Source organism: Lepeophtheirus salmonis, chromosome 5, assembly GCF_016086655.4.
Source record: "Lepeophtheirus salmonis chromosome 5, UVic_Lsal_1.4, whole genome shotgun sequence".
In the NCBI taxonomy this organism is placed as follows: domain Eukaryota; kingdom Metazoa; phylum Arthropoda; class Copepoda; order Siphonostomatoida; family Caligidae; genus Lepeophtheirus; species Lepeophtheirus salmonis.
Window position 1 is genome coordinate 13,170,667 of NC_052135.2, and position 18,362 is coordinate 13,189,028.

The window sequence follows — 18,362 nt, forward strand, 5'->3', positions numbered from 1 at the left end:
ATCATACGTCAATTTTCATTTTTCTAAGAAAAAATACCACAAAACGATCCATTTTATTTAATATTTTTTGCAATATTTGCAAAAATGAACAAGTTATCGAGTGTTATTTTTTCTACAATATTATATTCCATAACTTTTTTTGTTTTTGCAAGTACGGAATTTTTTTTGGTAGGTTCTTTACAATGGTAATAAATGCTAATAACTATTTTTTCTGCAAAATTAGAGCATAATGTGTTTTCCAATTTTCTTCGCAAATTTCGAATTGATAATATGTTGCAATGTTATTTGAAGTTTATTATAACAAGATATATATATTTTTTAAATTCATAATAATAATACTAAGGCTACAAGAGCCAAAAGTAAGGGTATTTGGGGGAGGGAGATTGCTATGATTGAGACTTTGTGGAATACCTTACTTAACCGTGTGATTAGTATATGTGTTGTGTACAAGTTGCGAAGTCTGTACAAGTTGCAACTTATAAAAGAAAATTGTACAATTTACAATTTCTTCGTCTTAAAATTTGTTATTTAATTACAACATTGATTATTCTAATTAACAAGTATGAACTGATACTATAATTCCTTTTGATCTATTGAAATAACATATTTATTACGTATTTATATGTAGTATAAAATATAGTCAATTTATATTTATTAAACTATTTAAAATTGTGTAAAATTATCATGGGTTCTAACATAGAAAAAATTGATGCAATTAAAGATGATGACTTGAATAAAAGGTAATTCAGACTGTCCAAAATGGAAGGGTCAAACAAAAAAAGAGTGTAATTAAAATAGTAACTATTGAAAAAGTTACAGATGTCTTAGTCACACTTTCAGCTCCGTTGCAGTTATCTGTATCACAAAAAGACAAAACTTTCCCAGAGCTATACGATTCCCAGTATGATCCTGCCATGTCTCTTTGAATATTAGGATCAAAAATCTCACTATCAAATGGAGCACATCCACGAATGGTCATATATTGTCCTCCAACTGAAAAAGATAAATATTTTGTAGGAATTTGCTGGATAAGCTCCGCATTCCAATCAAGACTCACCATAATTCTGTGCCTTATAGCATAAATATGTTTCGAATGTGTGCATATTTGCACATTCTTCAACTGGAATGTTGCCTGCATAAAATGGATCACCACAATAAACCTGATCATCCGAGCGACAGCTAAAACATCTTAAACATGACCCTGCAATTGATATTTCAGATCGATAAATTTTTTGCATAATATAAAACTAATTAATTTTATGTATGAATAATGGCAATTATTAGAGGTTGGTACTTGGACTCGAGTCCAAATTTTGTAAACTTTTTTTTTTTTTTGACCCAATTAGAGAAAGCCTTGAATTCACTTAAATCTTGATACTTTTCTGTACTCTTTTGGACATTAGGGCTAAAGATTTGATTCTTGAGTTGTATTTGAGATAATATTTGTTACACTTTTTGACAGAATAAAAAAAATAACGATTAACATATTATATGTCACAAAAAATTAGGGGTATTTTTCTAAGTACTCTTGACAATTGAATTCTAGATAAATAAAATTGAAATAATCAAAGTCGTCATAATTTATACAGAAGTTGGAAATAACTCCAATTTCAGACAATGTTTCTTCAAAATTTGAAGACTAAAATTTTACTCAAAAAAAAAAAAAAAAAAAAAAAAAAGTCTTTGGACTTATACTTGTCATCTAAGGCATCATAATCTACTTGGACATGCAAAATATTGACTTTTTCTAATATCTAGTTATAATTAAAATTATTAACATCAAATTTGATCAATTCACTAGTGAGTTATATCAAAATACAAAGAAAAATTAAATATATGATTCATAAATGATCCCTTTACAAGTGGAGTGTACATAATTTAAAATGGGTAAATCATGCAACTTTCATATTATAATAAGAAAAACTTGAATTTTTTCAAAGTAATTAGGATAAAATGATTTATTACCTGTAGAAACTATGGTAAAAATTGTGATTAAAAATATTTGAGATCTCATAATGTATGAAAATGGAGGATATTTTAAGGAGACAACGTTATTTCTAAGTAATATATTCGACTTGATTTGTGATAAGATATTGTGAAACTAATGTTAGCTTGATTGAAAATGAGCGAATATTACTTTTTTATTCCGTCATACTCATACATACCTGGATGCAAGCAGGGCGCCTATTTTTGTTGAATGAACACATTTGTACCTGTGTCAATAATATATTATTATATAAATAATACGATAATGAAGAAATTAATTTGCTTAACACTATGCCTTACTCACTACTTTGAATTTGGTAAGTAAATCCTGGTATTTTATACTATTTTTTTATCTCACCAATTTTAATTGAATTTGTATATTATATACATTAGCTCAATCTATAAAATGCTATCAATGTAGCTCAACGGAAGATCAAAAAATGCCAACGGGTATATGGTCCATCGATCAGTATCGTCAAAATAGGTAATTATATCATGACTGACTACTTATTTATCTAATCACATTTTTTTCCTCTACCTTTTTGCAAAGGGTTGAAGATAATTGCGGAGTGTACTGGCCTTTTGAAAAGGAACGTAATGTTCCGGTTGAATGCAATTCTGATGAATCCTATACACCTGGAACATTCTGTGTTAAAATTGTCAAGCAGGGGCCAAGGGGTTTTTTATGTAAGTGAATCCACTTTAGAAGTTTAATCATTTTTTATTATTTTCAGAAGTCGACTCAAACATTCATTTTTTAGTATTAATTTAGTTTCCATTATTTACCCATATTTGCGTTTGAAAAGTTAGAGGGAACTTAATGAAGGGTAATCTGCAAAATATGAGTTATGATATGGACAATAGTTAATATACTTATTATGTGTGCATTGAGCTAAAACGTTTTAAACGTTTTTGTTTTAAATAGCATGATGCAATAATGAAATAGAGAGATAGTTTCCAACTGTATCTAATCTCAGTCATAGTATTGTATAAGTATGGTCATTAACTATTTACCTATTACACGGTTTTAGGGGATGGAAGATGGAGACAAGTCATTCGACGTTGTGTATCTGTTTCAGATACTGGTGTAACAGGAGTTTGTAATTGGGGAGTTCAGCCAAACGGTGTATATTGGGAGGAATGTTATTGTTCTCATGATGGCTGTAATCATGGAGTTATTATCAATCAACCGAGTCCCAGCTGCCTCTTTCTCATTGTGCTTATTGTTATATTGAATTATAGAACATTGAATTCCTAGTACGCTTTACTTTAATAAATAAACAAAGTATTTTTTTTATATTTTATATCATTTCTTGTAACTAGCTAATTATTTTCATTAATTAATAACCTTTTTATCTCCTGAAAACTTATCAAAATATTATCCTATAGTTTATTAAATGAGCAAGAACTAATGATGATTGATGACCATTGTTTGGTCGTTTACCTTATTTTTAAAATGTATGCACACCTTTGCTAAGGAGAACGAATATATTCGTCAACCTTATGATTAAAAAAATAGGGACAAAAGCAAATATATTTGTCTTTTATATTGAAAGAGAATAAAATTTATTTTCTGGTTTATTAAATTAACACAATTCTACTGAATAAACGACCACTTCATTCAACAGACCCCAGTTAGGTAATAAATATAATGTTAATCGGAAGACAACATTAACATTATCTTCTGCAGCGAACGGGTTAACGCTATCAGTAAGTACTAAAAGAGTACTACTTAGAATGCATACTATCTAATAGTTACTTTAATATCATTTTATACTCAGACTTCCCACAATTTTAGGTCATTGATAGCCATATCAGTACATGATTATGTATTCATTGTTATACATCCTGATCTATTAAAAAAAGTGAGTCACTAATTATCCTTAAAAAGTTCAAATTCATGGCTCCATGAGAGCTTACTCTGTTCGGTAATTGCATTTATATGGAATAATTTAATTTAACTCATTAATTATAGACTCAATTTTAAGAATATATTACTATTCAATACATGAAGAGAAAATCATTTTAACTCGAGTAATCAGATAATATTTAATATTTATACTTATAAATTATATTCATAATTAACTTATATAGTATTTACTATTTTCCATAATATTATTCACAAAACTTATACCAAAATTATATAACTAATACAGGGAAAAATAGCAATACTTTGCAAGAAAAGAAAACAATACATTTTTTTTTCATATATACGAAATATTAATTCTGGTGTAGATTGTATATATTGAATATTAATGATTCATGCCACTTATAGGCCTAAATTACTATAATTTAAAATAGTAAGCATTAACTAAGTCAACGGTATTAATTTAATGTATATTTTATTAAAAGCGTAGCTATACATTTGTGACTGAAATGAGATTTGTGATAATGATAACTTAAGTAATAAATATAAGGTCGACTTTTGATGGAGGATCGGGAAAAGTAGAACAATACTTTATTACCCTTTGGCCCCTTATTTTTATCGTTTTTCGTGGAATATGGTTTCATAACTGATAGTTCTACTTTGCCTATTTGTCCAATACTCTACCAAAAAATGATCTACAGACTCAACGACAAATGATACTGGCAATTGGAAAGGGTTCATAGGGCAATAAGGCATAGTTCTACTTTACCAGATGCTCCAGTAAAAATCGAACTAATTAATAGTAATAAGAAATGTTTTGTATTTGATGGCGATTGTCTATAGACGGTTTTTGGAAGTCCAATGACGTATTATTTAGTTGTGAAATAATAATATCGATGACAATTATCGTTATTATTGTTATCATAATAGAATTAATAAGCACGTACGTACGTACATATTTGTAATTTAGCAACCTTTTGGTGACTGAAGAGTGACGACTGGGGATCCACATTCCACCTCCTCCTTTTTACTTTTCTCTGCTTCAGTTGTACCGTGGTCCAAGTACGTACCTCCCCTTTAGAGTTTTTTCCCTGAAAACTCCTCTCTCTCTCTCTCTTTTTCTTTTAATCATTTTTTTACTCTCTCTCTCTTTCTTTTTCTCTTTGTTTCTATACATACTTTTTATTTAGTACATCCGTCATTGTTCAATAAAAAGAGTAATCCTAAAAATTCAACGCAATTGAGCTATCACAGAAAATATGACATCCAGTAAGAAGGTTCTATTAAAAGTCATCATTTTGGGGGACTCTGGAGTTGGGAAGACCTCTCTTATGAATCAGTATGTCAATAAAAAATTTTCAAATCAATATAAAGCGACAATTGGAGCGGATTTTCTGACCAAAGAGGTAGATATTGTCATTGATGTTTATTTTGTATTAACTTATTTCAAACTAATTTCTTATTCTTAATCATGCATTATTTATTTAAATAGGTCATGGTAGATGATCAACTCGTTACGATGCAAATCTGGGACACAGCTGGACAAGAGCGATTCCAATCCCTTGGTGTTGCTTTTTATCGTGGAGCTGACTGTTGTGTATTGTGCTACGATGTCACAGACGCCAATACCTTCCAATCTCTGGAAAGTTGGAGGGATGAGTTTCTCATTCAGGCTTCCCCTTCAGACCTAGACAATTTCCCTTTTGTTGTTTTAGGGAACAAAGTGGATTTAGAAAATCGGGCTGTAAGTTACTCAAACTGAAAAAAGACATTATCCGTGGATTAGAACCCAAAAATCACATGATTCACATCCCTTTAAAATATCTTTCTTTATCCAAATTACAGTCAAATCAAATTAGACATTTTTCTTCCATTACTCACGCTTCTTTGTTCGAATCTATCTCATAAAAGTTTTTGTTTGTTTGTATCTTTGTAAAAGTTGGGAATTATTTATCAGATCACAATGCCACTATATTAAAGTCCAGATTATTTTAAGAGTTCTTTAATAATTTTTCCCCATATTATCCATATCTTACATTAGGTATCAAGCAAACGTGCTCAACAATGGTGTCACAGCAAAAATGAAGTACCTTATTTTGAGACATCGGCAAAGGAAGCTATCAACGTTGAACAAGCATTCTTAACCATCGCAAAGAATGCTCTCGCCCAAGATACTGAAGATAACTTTCTCGATCATTTCCCGGAACAAATTCGACTAACTAATTCTGTTGACGAAGAAAGGAGTTCATGTGCTTGCTGAAGTACCTTCATTATACTTTTCACCGTCTTTAAAAAAACAAACATTCAATAACTTTATAAAATAGAATAATAATTACTTTTTATTTTTTTTTCAATTTTTAATACCAGGCATCCATAACTTGTCTCAAATTCAGTCGATTTTTTTTTTGTTTTCTTTATTCAATATATATATATATAATAAATTTATTTTAAAAAAAACAGTTTTTAAGCGTTGAAAAATTATATTCTGAAAATATGTGATGTTAATATCGTTTTTAATGCCAGCATATGTAACAACAAAATATCTTTTTTTTTCTCCGAAGTCTATCATTACTCTGAAATATATCTATATATGTATTTTATACTACTCCTGAATATTTGTATCCTTATCCATTTCAGTCCCTCAGATGCAATTATGAAATCGTAATGTTATTTAAGGAACACATGTTATTGAGAGGGTTGTTATAATTTTCTTACATAATAACCGGAATTAAGTTACCTACATCATAGTGGTGCCATCACATGGAATTTTCACAATTTGAAGCTCAAAAAAAGGAAAATTAAATGTTAGTAGTTTTAAGAGGGATTTAATTAATTCAATTTAGTTTTTTTAGATCTGAATAGCAAAAATGACATTCAGGATTGTTTTTATAATTGCAACAGCGGCGATTTATTAGGATATCCCCAGTCCATATTTTATATATATATATATCCCAGCTCTAGTATGTTCTATTTAAATTATTACATAATTAAGTAAAATCAACTTAAAGGGGCGATGAAATAGGAGAAACCATGAAGTACTGACTTAAATAAAGTATATAATAAGCGCATCTATTTTTCTTGATCTCTTAACATAAGTAAACAATTAAAATAAAATATTAATAATTATCATTCTCGTCTCATTTACTCAGTAAATATATTCCTTGAATGATATACATACAATACCTAGTATAAACTATCGCTTCCAAACTAAAAAAATCTCATCAATAACCATCAAATTAGTCCTGTAAATTTAGCCCGGAGTCTCCAATGAACTCTCTGTGACAGTCTTTTTTAATAATTTTGGACCCGTAATAGAAATAGCAATTGCTCCCAAGGGAGCTGTTACAAGAATTACAAGGACTGCTGTATTGAGTACTATTGTAGCATAGTTTAATTTAGTTGACCAATCTGGCAAGTCAGTCTTCGATTTGACAAAATCAAGTGCCCAGCCACCAACAGCAGCTTGCACTGTTGCCTTCGGAAGCCATGCGAGCGATATAAATATCCTCTCTTTCAAGGTAATTTCCTTACTGAAAGTGGCTAAATATGAAGCAATTAAACGTACAGACATACCAATCAAGAAAACAGCGGCACATTGACCTAATATGGCGATATCCAATGCGTAAATCTGGACAATTTAAAAAAATCATAAATTAGATTGATGTACTCTGATAGCAATAAAGTACATCAGACCTTACTTTAATTTCTGTACCGATGAGAACAAAAAGCAAAGGTTGAAATAACATCCATAGTTTGGATAGAAGTTGTACGACATAATTATTGGTTTTCCATCCATATTGTGTCCAACCAAGACCAGAAATAAAACCCATAATGAGAATACTGATAGGCCCAGCTCCTGGAACTTCGTAATACTGGCATCCAAAATGACTCATGATTGAACCTCCAAGAAGAATGCAAGATCGAAATCCTTTAACATTATCATCGTCTTTTGATGGAATAAAAATGCAAATTATACCCCATATCAAGCCGGCCAATATTCCAATAAAAACCTCTAAAGGCACCTAAAAGTAAAGAACTAGTTAATTATGATCCATATAACATAGTAGCAAGTGGTACCTGTAGGATAATATTCTGGATGTTTGATGAAGGTTTAAAGATAATTGCGGTACAAAGTGTAAATCCGGAAATAGCAAGTACATCATCTATGGATGCTGCTGCAATAACAAGAGTAGGTATACCTTTTTCTACTCCATACCCTCTAGCTTGTAAGTCAAGCATAGAAGGGACCACTACTGCAGGTGACACAGCCGAAAGAACGAAACCTAGGAGGAAGGACCACGTCCACGGTAATCCCACAATTAGATAGCCAGCTATACCCACAAATAATGTCTCGATACAGCATGGAATAAAAGCTAATCTAAACACAATCCCTGAAAATGATGATGAGAAAAACATCTTTACTCAATACTATGATAAATTAGCATACCACTAAGCTTTTTAAGTGCTTTAGGATCCAACCCAAGACCAGCCTTTAAAAGAATTATAACAAGGGCAAGACTTCTCAATTTTGAGGAGGTTTGAGGCCAAACATTTTCATCTTTTTCAAGCAAATTTAGATTTTCAAAAAAAATACCGGTTACAATCATTCCTAGAAGAGGAGGAAGTCGAATCAATTCCATTACTTTTCCCATTAAAACACCCACAATGACAAGGACAAATAATTGAAATAAGATTCCATGAGGAGCTGCAGCATGCTGTCCGATGAGAGCAAGTAATCCTCCATACACTGCCAGAATTACTAATATAATACTCAACCATTTACCAATATGGCCATGAGGAGGACAGAGTAATGCAAATTTAATTTTTTTCCAAATGGAATCTTCATCCTTGAGTTCATCCTCTTGGTGAGACAAAAGGAAATTTCCAAAGAAATTCTGGAGCTTTAGATTTAGGCTTGAGGAGAAACAATTCATTTTGTCGTCAACAATCCAAATAAGTACTCCTTACATTCTCAGATCTGATTCAAATCTACCGAAATAAAATATAAGATAAAGCTATATTTTTTGTTGAACATTATTATATGTTAGAAAACTATCATCTTTCACTTATATATATCAGTACAGAAGAGAAAGCGCTAAAAATAATAAACTGTTCATCCGTACCAATTCTATACAACACGAAAGCCTTAACTAAAGTCAAACATGTTTCATTGAGGAGCTTATCCTATATTGTATTATAATAATTGATAAGAATGCTTGAATAACATAACATGTTGGTGTTGACCAGGTATACCTTTTCAGCGAATCTATCACCTGCAATGTCTACTTTAGAGCAATAATGTAATATAGCTTACAATTTATGTAATTAAAGTTGCAAATTTTCAAGCATGGATAGAAATTTCTTGGATATTAGTTTGTATAAAGGTACTTTAGGTACCATAAATCATCGGCTTTAAAATTAGGATCGACGAGAAGAAAGTAGGTTGCGTGTGTTTTCATATGAATCAAAATGAATATTTTTGCTACACGGTGAGGGTGGCTCGGCCGGTTGATTATCAAATGGAACACAAATAACGTAATGTGACGTCATTCTAAACAACTGTTAAATTAATTTACATTTTTGATTTTATTGTCTATAATAAATATTATTAACTAAGCACGCTTAAGACTTAAAGTTATCAATATTAAATACATTTGCGACTCACATAATCGGTAATTATCAATCAAAGATATCTGCTGGGTAAGAATGACAACTGAGACGGAATTAAAGGACAAGAAGTCTACCATGAGTACAAAAGTGGCTCTCACCTCCTTGATCCTAATATTTTTAACTTACATCGGTGTTTTAATTGCTGTTTATCTAAACTTACCCGACATCAATGAGTAAGTTCTAGATCTTATTACTTTTCAGTTTTAGTTTTTCAAAGCCATTAAAAAGGATAATGATTTAAACCTAGTACTTTTTTTCCCTTCCCTCTACAGCAAAGAGGCAATCCACATTAAATTTCCATCTAATATTGAGGAAGCCAAGTCATTGGGAATGGTTCTTTCGCAATACAGTGTTCAGTATTATTTACAAGTAATGCAATTGTTTTTATTCCTTATGTTTATAAATTATTATAATACAAGTAAAATACGAACATTTATTATCATTATTGGAATAGGTTTTAATTGGAGTCACCATTACTTATTTGTTCCTTCAAACTTTCGCCATTCCAGGCTCAATATTTTTATCAATCGTAGCAGGTTTTCTATTCCCCTTTTATACGGCTCTTATAATGGTTTGTTTCTGCTCTGCGACTGGAGCCTTGTGTTGCTATCTTCTCAGTCATGTAATTGGAAAATGCTTAATTCAAAAATATATTCCAGCAAAAGTTCACGATTTAGCACGGGAAGTGGAAAAACATAGAGATAACATGTTCATCTACATCTTATTCTTGAGGTAAAAATCGTTACAAATTCTATGCAAAATAAAGATCTAATTAATTACAGAATTACGCCTCTCGTCCCCAATTGGTTAATAAACATAACTTCGCCTATCCTTGAGGTTGATGTTATTCCATTTTGGTTTGGTACTTTCTTCGGTGTAGCCCCACCGTCAATTGTTGCCATAAAGGTTTATTCAATTATTTTATTTTGTTATAAATATGTTTTAGCATAAAGATTGAATAATATATCCTTTATAGGCTGGAAAAACACTTCAGGAAATGACCTCCACGGCAGACGCCTTCTCCTATCAAAGTATCATTCTTTTATTCTTAATCTCTTTGCTTTGCTTACTACCTATCGGAATGAAAAAATTAGTAAGAACTTGAAGTAACATCAATTCATCTTTTCCCATGTCATTTCACTAAGATATATATATTATATCGATGTTAATTGTATATTATTATCTTTTAGTACTTTTCAATTGCTTGAGTCATTATAATATGTTGAAAGAGATCTCAATCTAATTTACAAGTGACGAGTTTTTAATTTTGTTTATTACTCTGTCTGTCTTATTATGTACAACTTATAGGTATTTATATGATTAATTATGTAGTTCATGTGTTGTAATTTAAAAGTGCATGTCAGTCACGTTTATAACAATTAAAGAAAAAATATACAGATAATATATTAATTACAACATTCTATTATAAAAATTTTGGACTGTACCTTTTTTACCATAGTAAAGTTGTATTGATTGATAACTATGGGTAAAGCCGGGCAGTTATTATTTATATTTACTTCCTAACTGAGAGAATTTTTTTATTGCTTCTTAAAATTTGATATTTATACTCATAAAATTAATAAGATTTTTGAGCAGTTTCTCTTAATTAATACATATCTAGTACGGATGTGTTAATGTTTATTTTTAAATGACAAGTCTTAGTAATAAGAACTTTAAATTAATCTAGAGTTAATTTATTTTTAGGATAAGTTTAACAAAATACAAATACATATAGTACACAAACCCAAAATTATAACAAAGGTAAAATATAATTAATAGAAGACACACATAATAATAATGATTATTTTTGCAATTTAATTAACAATACTACAAGTAAAATAGATTTAATATCACAGTGCATACCATTGTGTATCCCCTTATCCTTAAATAAATGATATACTTATTTCATAAGGAATGAAGAAACAATCACAGATAAGCTCAATATTATATAAAAGGAAAATTAGAACCATCTTATTCTAACAACATATATATCTATGTATACAATTTTGTGCTTCTATTTAAAATTCCAGGTTTCATAGTAAGATTATCGAGATGTTAGATGAATCATATCTTAAATAAATAAATATTTAAGTAATTACACAATTGTTGACAAATCCTCGCGTTGTAAATCATTAAGTCAGTAAATGTAATAATCTGAAAAAGAGAGAAATTTATAAGATTAAATATAATTATAGCATAAGTCAAATTTCCGTTCTTACAAGAAAGATTAAAGAGGATAATCCCGTGTCAACGCCGAGCATATTACCAAATAAAATTACTAATGGAGACAGCAGTACAAATATCTTGATGTTCATAGGATGTTTTGACATATGACTCACCTATTCGTTAGTAGTAAAAAGGATAATTACTAATATTTTACATTTAGAGGGATATAAACTTACGATGAGTGTGTTATTCAATTTTGAAAACAAAAAGTGAAAACCAAAAATGATTTTCAATGGATCCTGCTTCACAATATCTAATTTTATGTACATTACAAAAAATAACATAAACACCAAGAGTGGAACCAATGGCCGAAAAGCCCCCTATATAAATGTATTTTTATAATAATTTTCCATTATGAGTTAAATTATTAAATACATACGGCAAGAGTCATGTTGTTACTTCTATATCCTGTTATAATTGAATAAAGCTTCGTAATGAGATTATATACTCCTAATATAACACAAGTATATATGCAAATCCCCTTCAGAGTCCAATTAGAAATGACCTATAAGAAGAAATACATTCAAAGATTACAATTGAGTAATTTTCAAGTGTATAAAATCATGTACAACTAACTAATAGAACTTACAGAATACTCCCAAATTTGAATACCGAACATTCCACTTGCTACAAGTAAGAGCATGAGACCTGTTTGACATTCAGTTACATCAAATTTGCCAAATAATACAGTCCCTGAAATAGTTATGTTATTACACCTAATTTTTTTAAAATAAATAAGTCCAGTTTAGTTAATACTTGTTATATAAGCATCCCAATGTGTTGAATAGAATAGCAAGCAACAAAATACACATTGAAAAAACAGGAGCTCGGGCTCTTTTCCTAAGCGGAAGCAACATCCTGCTGAAATACTGATAAATACTAGAAATTAAGAAAATAGAATCACTCATCCCATTAATTAGATAATTTAATATTGTTTTACTTGTTGTGATACTATCGCATCCATGGTCAAATAATTCTCCTAGAGAAGAAGTAGTATTTGTTCTCCTCGCCTGTTTTCCATCGATGGCATCTAATGTTTGATAAATGAATAAACCAAGAGCACATAAATACCATGCATAGCCTGGAGCCTAAGTAAAAGTATTGGAATATTTATAATTGTCCATGCCTCTAACAAGATAATTGAATGACTTAATGGTCAGTTAAAAAAATGAACGGTAATTACAAATTAATGTAGGAAATTACAAACCTCAGTTGTTGCACAGTTGGTCTCGAAAACTAATATCAGTGAAGTTAGGGCGTTCACAATCAGACCTACAATTGTTAATAAATTTGGGGCGACCCACAATGGTACATAATGAATTACTGTATTCCACCTATTTTTTTAAAAAAAGTCACATTATTTAAGAGAGAAGCAAAATTGAATTAAGAATTTCTAATATAAAGAATTTACCATATTTGGAACAAGGGATCTAAAAGAGAGATGTTGACTGTAGAGTACTTGTGTTTTTTCAGATTCAGAAGCTGTGATTCCTTGAGAGCATACATCTCGAGTAGCAATTGTCATTCGACTAACTCACTTTGGCATCGAATGTTTATATAAGTCGACTTTTCAGTTTTTTCGTTGCATACGTGCGTAGCTGAGTAAATAACTAATTTTTCTCCGCCACTCATCAGTCATCAGTAGTACGTACTTTTCTTCCTCTTTTTTAGCGGAATAGTGATAAATAAAATTTCAGCTGAGATAATTCTCATACTTTTGCATGTTATGTGAATACCAAAGACCGGACTGGACTTTTGATCTCACCTATCCCAATTAAGTGAGTAGAAAATATTGTAGGCAGTATGTTATTATTATGGATTCTCATGGTGACGTCATGAAAGCGAAATAAATATGGCTTCAACCAAGCTGTGTACGTGTATGCACGTTGAATTAAAAAGATCGAATCATATATTAATATTTGCACCTTTTCCTTGTTGTTACACTCAAATGATTTTTTGAATTACCACAACAATGATTAACAGAAAATTATCTTCATCACTTATGAAAATGATAATAGGATGTATAGTTTTGATTGATAATGAATACACATACCACAACGTTAAAAGGTTGCTTGTAGACTTTAAATACTAGATGTTGTTTTCTTTCATTTCACATAGAATTCCCTGTTTTTGGTTGAATATATACCTATTAGTAAATAAATAAAAGAATTATTGTTTATTTAATTTAATTGGAAGGTCGAGCTTCATTTACATTTACGATTTTAGCCTAAGGTGGACACGGATATGTCAGGAAAGGAGGGAAGCAGCAGTGGAGTAAGAATTCCGTGTTGCTCATTTTTATTTGTTATAATTAAATATGAATGCACTTTATTTTCTAGAGTCAGAGTGGGAGACCGGATGGACATCGAAGAAAATGGGGTCGCTCTAGGGAGGATGAGGGTGGGCGTAAAAGAGAAATGGATGGCTTTGACTGGGATTGGGAAGATGATGATATTGTAACTAAGGATGAGGCTGGAGCTCCACCTGTGAAAAAGACATTGCTCAAACGTAGAGACTACGATGTGGATTTGGACTCTAAACTTGGTAAAAGTACCGTCATCAGTAAGAACTCACCCGCGGATGCCTCTGCCGGATACTACTGCAATGTTTGTGACTGTGTTGTCAAGGACTCTATTAATTTTTTGGATCATATCAATGGCAAAAAACATCAACGGAATCTGGGTATGTCAATGAAAATTGAAAGGTCTTCACTGGATCAAGTCAAGTCACGTTTCACTATGAATAAAAAGAAAATGGAAGAGAAAAGGAAGGAGTACAGTATCAACGAGCGAGTTCAAGAGCTCAAGGAAGAGGTACATCACCATAGATTCAATCCATTACCACGCATTATTTAATTATAGAGTTATTCTCATAACAACGTGTTACATTTATTTTTTATTTTGAAGGAAGAAAAAGTAAAAGAATATAAAAAAAATCGCCAAAGAAGGAAACGAGGTATCGAAGAAACAAGTTCGAGTGCACTTGAAGATGATAGTGAAATGAAAAAAATGATGGGATTTTCGGGATTTGGCTCATCTAAAAAGAGTTAACTCTCATTTATTACTTTGCTCAGTCAAATGGGCTTTTTTTTTATAACGTCCTTCTATTAAGTAATTATGAAACGGGTTACTTTCAAATTTATTGTTAATTAATTATTATCATTATAAAACCATTAAAAATCATTCATAACTTGAGTTCTTACTATATTTGTTTGAAAAAAAAAAATATCATAAGGAATAATGTTGGAAATGTTTTTATAAATATTTAAATGTCAAAAAAAGGAGAGGAAAAAAAATGTTCTACCCTACGATTTAAAATTCTGTGTCTCTCTTATTATTGTCACTTATACAAAGTGGATTCAAAATTAACTATTAATGATCTATGTACTCCGTTACTTAAAACTTGAAGCCTTAAGTAGTAGACAATAGTATTTTTTTAAACTCTACAAAAGTCTGATACAAAATGGTAGTACGAATAAAACTTTAAAAGCAACAACAACAAAAATTATATATAAAATATTGTGATATATCAATTTAGAAAATAAATGCTTATTAAATAAAGTCAACTTGAATGTTATGACGAGTACATATTTCATCATATTTTTCAATCATAAGTTGTGTATCTTCATGATCCTCGTGTAATTCCTTTAGTTTCGCCTTCTCAACTTCTAATAAGGAGTTTAAATGAACTATTTGCAGCCTTTGTTGAATTAACTCATCCCGTAGTTGATTTGTAACTTTATCACAAGAACATTGAGCAGGCTTGTCAATATGGTTGGGATTAAAGGTGTTGGCGGATAATTGCATCTGGTTCATTTTCTCTTTTGTCTCAGATAAATCAGCTCTAAGTTTTGCGTTTTCGAGCATGACACTCTGTAATTTAGAATTGCTTTCATCAATTATTTTTTGGTAGTCTATTGTTGGAACGGCCTCAGATGGATCTTCTGAGGAGGATAAATTTTCAAGATGAGATATGATCTTATGTTCCTGTTGTTTAAAAAGCTTGCACCACATATAGTCGAAAATGATGTTGGAGCTCTCTGCAATTCTAAGTTGAGGGTGATTTAAGGCTCGGTTGTATCCTTCATACTTGGTAACTTCATTAAATTTGTCCATGAATACCTTTAAGATAATTAGTTCCAATAATTTTATGGTTTTTTACTCTTCATAAATAAGTAATTTTACATTGTAATGCAATATTACGCTTTGATTAGAGCAGTATATGTATAGAATTAGTACATACCTCATGTCCAATGCGACTCTTAATCAGTTGCAAAAGTTTTTGGTAGGATGTTTCATCAGATTTCTGTATGTTGATGATACTAAGTCCAAGGAGGAATGCACACATCCCTTGAGCTACCCGTTCTTTTTCATCATGTTCATTAGATGTAATTTGACCAGTTAAGAATGGAATAACGGCTTGAATATCTAATAAACACGTCACTGCTTTACTACAGTTGCATATCCAAGTTGAAAGGAGCATTATAATCCCTATTTTAGATTGTGGGTGATTTGTATGTTGAAGCTGCTCAAATATTCTAGCAAGAAACGGAATGAACTCTGTAGAACCATTTTCGTAAACTGGGGAAACAGTTTGATTACTCGTGAAATCCACGTATAATAACTCCAATTTAAGGGCTTCATTATCCGTTAAAACATGAGCTATGGCCACTGAAGAAAACCAAATGCTAAGTTTGTTGTTCGAAAGCAAGCCGGAAAAAAGTAATTCACTTGGGAATATATCAGTTTGGAAAGTCATTTCCGTTACTCCCTGTGAGTGCAAAAAAAATTAAAACTAAAACTAAAAAAATAGAAAATTGATCTTACCAGTTTTTTATTTGGAGGGAAATCTCTAAATATTTCAATTTTTCCCAACGGATTATTATGTAGGAAACATTGAAAGCAATACAAAACAGCACATCGTAAACTAAGCGGTTGTTTCTCACTTGTCATAGACATAAGTAAAAGAATCAAAGCAGGTCTTGGTGGTTCACAAGGTCCTACAACCTTAGACAATACTTTTTGGTTTTTTAAGTTTCCACGTATCACTTCTGATATCGTGTTGATAGTTTCTGTCAAAATATCTGCAGGAATTTTAGGATCCATTAGAATTTCGCAAAGACAGTTCAATAAGCCAGAACCATTTATTTTAATCTGACAACTGGAAACTACAGTGCTTGAATTAGAAGGAGAAACTAAAGTACGGATGACATGAAGCATATCCACCGTATTGGTCACTTTTTGAGCGGACCAACCTAGCTCATCTTTTTCCTTGATTATTTGTTCGAAAAAAGGGCATGCTTTTTGAATATAGGAGCCTTCACGAAAAAATGTTTGATTGGATGGATTATTTCTTAGTAAATTCAACATGAGCTTCAAACAGTCTTCCACAATGATTCCACCGTCACTATAACCTTCTATACATAGTATGTCCAAAAGTATATCAAAGCAATTTTCAAAGGCTACTATTTTCTGCAAGTTGGCGTTTCCTTGTGTCAAATGAAATAAGAGGATCAAAGCATCATTTCTGAGAACTTCTCTGGTATCAGCAAGAACATCCATGAACCTACTCACACCCATGTGACTTAATAGAATAATGTCTTGCATTTCTCGAGGACGATTTTGAAGAAGAAACGTGAGAAGCTTCGCAGATGGTCTACGAATTTTGAATTCGTATTCACCTAGGAGCTCAAGGACGCAGTTTACATTTTCCTTTTTTTTCAAGTAGATATCCGTAAAATTGCATCCCATTTTGTCTTCATCATCATCTATGGGTCAAAACAAAGAAAAAAACATAAGATAATTATATAATGTGTAAAGACTAAGTTTGAATGCACCTTCATGAGTCTCAGGATCCAGGATGTTACAAATGGTTTCAAGTGCATTGGAGATAATTTGTTCATCATTGCGATCCGTAATGAGAACATCTTCTGTTAGAACGTCAAGAGCCTGGACCCCTACTTCTAGTCGGAATTTGTTGGAGAGACCTCGAAGATGCCGACATGCGTCTCTTCGGTCATCCAGTAAAGTAGAGTGTCTTAATCGATCCACAACCGTCTCAATTGTCTCAGCTATAGATTGGGCCTCATTTGAAGTGGATCCACTTCCAAGAATATTCCGAAAGAGATCCATAATTGATAATTTTCTTCAAGAGGATTGATTCAATCCTTCCTCCTATTTATTATTATTATGACATTCAATTTGTTGTTGTTGGCATCAGCTGTCCAAACTTCTCGCTCCGGCCCTACTCCTAGTTGCAGCTCCCCGCAGTACACAGCTTCGTGTCTGCGTCAACTCAGCTCACACTCCTCTCCATACGGGAATACCGCCAAATTCAATTTCTTTCCTAATGAATGACGCATTAACAGGTGGAGGAATGCGAGATTCATCGAAGTAAGCAAGAATCATGGTCCATGGATTATTATGTCTTTTATTCTATATTTAGCTATTATATGAATAACAAAAGTTTAATTAGGGAGTCAAAATTTTCTATTGATTTTTCTAGATGGTCTCTTTCACGCTATAATTAAGTAATGTCATTACAGAGTATAGAAAAGCATATTGATTAACCTAACATGGGATCTATCTAATTATAATATAGGACTTGGAGGGGG

General features: G+C 31.3%; 7 protein-coding genes and 1 long non-coding RNA gene across 9 annotated transcripts; 4 read left to right on the forward strand and 4 right to left on the reverse strand.

Moving 5' to 3' along the window:
* Window positions 1-583: 583 nt before the first annotated feature.
* LOC121117176 (uncharacterized) lies at window positions 584-2,106 on the reverse strand. Its single transcript, XR_011780009.1, has 3 exons — window positions 1,966-2,106; window positions 1,058-1,201; window positions 584-993 (listed from the first exon to the last, which is right to left on the reverse strand). It is a non-coding gene; the product is annotated as an uncharacterized lncRNA (long non-coding RNA).
* A 42-nt stretch (window positions 2,107-2,148) lies between these two features.
* LOC121117175 (uncharacterized) lies at window positions 2,149-3,290 on the forward strand. The gene is made up of 4 exons (XM_040711510.2): window positions 2,149-2,303; window positions 2,380-2,470; window positions 2,537-2,673; window positions 3,018-3,290. The coding sequence occupies exons 1-4, from the start codon at window positions 2,198-2,200 to the stop codon at window positions 3,242-3,244; spliced, it is 561 nt and encodes a 186-aa protein (XP_040567444.1). The 5' UTR covers window positions 2,149-2,197; the 3' UTR covers window positions 3,245-3,290.
* A 1,753-nt stretch (window positions 3,291-5,043) lies between these two features.
* Window positions 5,044-6,458, forward strand: Rab7 (RAS oncogene family member Rab7). Its single transcript, XM_040711509.1, has 3 exons — window positions 5,044-5,259; window positions 5,346-5,597; window positions 5,895-6,458. Exons 1-3 carry the CDS (start codon window positions 5,113-5,115, stop codon window positions 6,111-6,113), a joined length of 618 nt encoding a protein of 205 aa, XP_040567443.1. The 5' UTR covers window positions 5,044-5,112; the 3' UTR covers window positions 6,114-6,458.
* A 443-nt stretch (window positions 6,459-6,901) lies between these two features.
* Window positions 6,902-9,286, reverse strand: Nha1 (Na[+]/H[+] hydrogen antiporter 1). Of its 2 annotated transcripts, none has more exons than XM_040711501.2 (5): window positions 9,168-9,286; window positions 8,301-8,842; window positions 7,931-8,244; window positions 7,552-7,875; window positions 6,902-7,481 (listed from the first exon to the last, which is right to left on the reverse strand). In XM_040711501.2, exons 2-5 carry the CDS (start codon window positions 8,785-8,787, stop codon window positions 7,104-7,106), a joined length of 1,503 nt encoding a protein of 500 aa, XP_040567435.1. In that variant the 5' UTR covers window positions 8,788-8,842; window positions 9,168-9,286; the 3' UTR covers window positions 6,902-7,103. The 2 variants fall into 2 exon arrangements, with proteins under 2 accessions (XP_040567435.1, XP_040567434.1); XM_040711500.2 differs by lacking the exon at window positions 9,168-9,286 and adding an exon at window positions 8,977-9,112.
* Window positions 9,287-9,401: 115 nt separating this feature from the next.
* Window positions 9,402-10,933, forward strand: stas (Transmembrane protein stas). Its single transcript, XM_040711505.2, has 5 exons — window positions 9,402-9,696; window positions 9,796-9,892; window positions 9,978-10,255; window positions 10,306-10,429; window positions 10,500-10,933. Exons 1-5 carry the CDS (start codon window positions 9,560-9,562, stop codon window positions 10,626-10,628), a joined length of 765 nt encoding a protein of 254 aa, XP_040567439.1. The 5' UTR covers window positions 9,402-9,559; the 3' UTR covers window positions 10,629-10,933.
* A 268-nt stretch (window positions 10,934-11,201) lies between these two features.
* On the reverse strand, window positions 11,202-13,895 carry bbc (choline/ethanolaminephosphotransferase 1 bbc). The gene is made up of 9 exons (XM_040711504.2): window positions 13,161-13,895; window positions 12,957-13,083; window positions 12,690-12,837; window positions 12,506-12,628; window positions 12,339-12,442; window positions 12,129-12,254; window positions 11,926-12,069; window positions 11,743-11,862; window positions 11,202-11,677 (listed from the first exon to the last, which is right to left on the reverse strand). The coding sequence occupies exons 1-9, from the start codon at window positions 13,253-13,255 to the stop codon at window positions 11,588-11,590; spliced, it is 1,077 nt and encodes a 358-aa protein (XP_040567438.1). The 5' UTR covers window positions 13,256-13,895; the 3' UTR covers window positions 11,202-11,587.
* Window positions 13,863-15,325, forward strand: LOC121117173 (zinc finger matrin-type protein 2). Its single transcript, XM_040711508.2, has 3 exons — window positions 13,863-14,023; window positions 14,089-14,562; window positions 14,656-15,325. The coding sequence occupies exons 1-3, from the start codon at window positions 13,994-13,996 to the stop codon at window positions 14,797-14,799; spliced, it is 648 nt and encodes a 215-aa protein (XP_040567442.1). The 5' UTR covers window positions 13,863-13,993; the 3' UTR covers window positions 14,800-15,325.
* Window positions 14,871-18,268, reverse strand: p115 (General vesicular transport factor p115). The gene is made up of 4 exons (XM_040711498.2): window positions 17,586-18,268; window positions 16,576-17,516; window positions 15,992-16,519; window positions 14,871-15,870 (listed from the first exon to the last, which is right to left on the reverse strand). The coding sequence occupies exons 1-4, from the start codon at window positions 17,878-17,880 to the stop codon at window positions 15,301-15,303; spliced, it is 2,334 nt and encodes a 777-aa protein (XP_040567432.1). The 5' UTR covers window positions 17,881-18,268; the 3' UTR covers window positions 14,871-15,300.
* Between the last annotated feature and the right edge of the window lie 94 nt (window positions 18,269-18,362).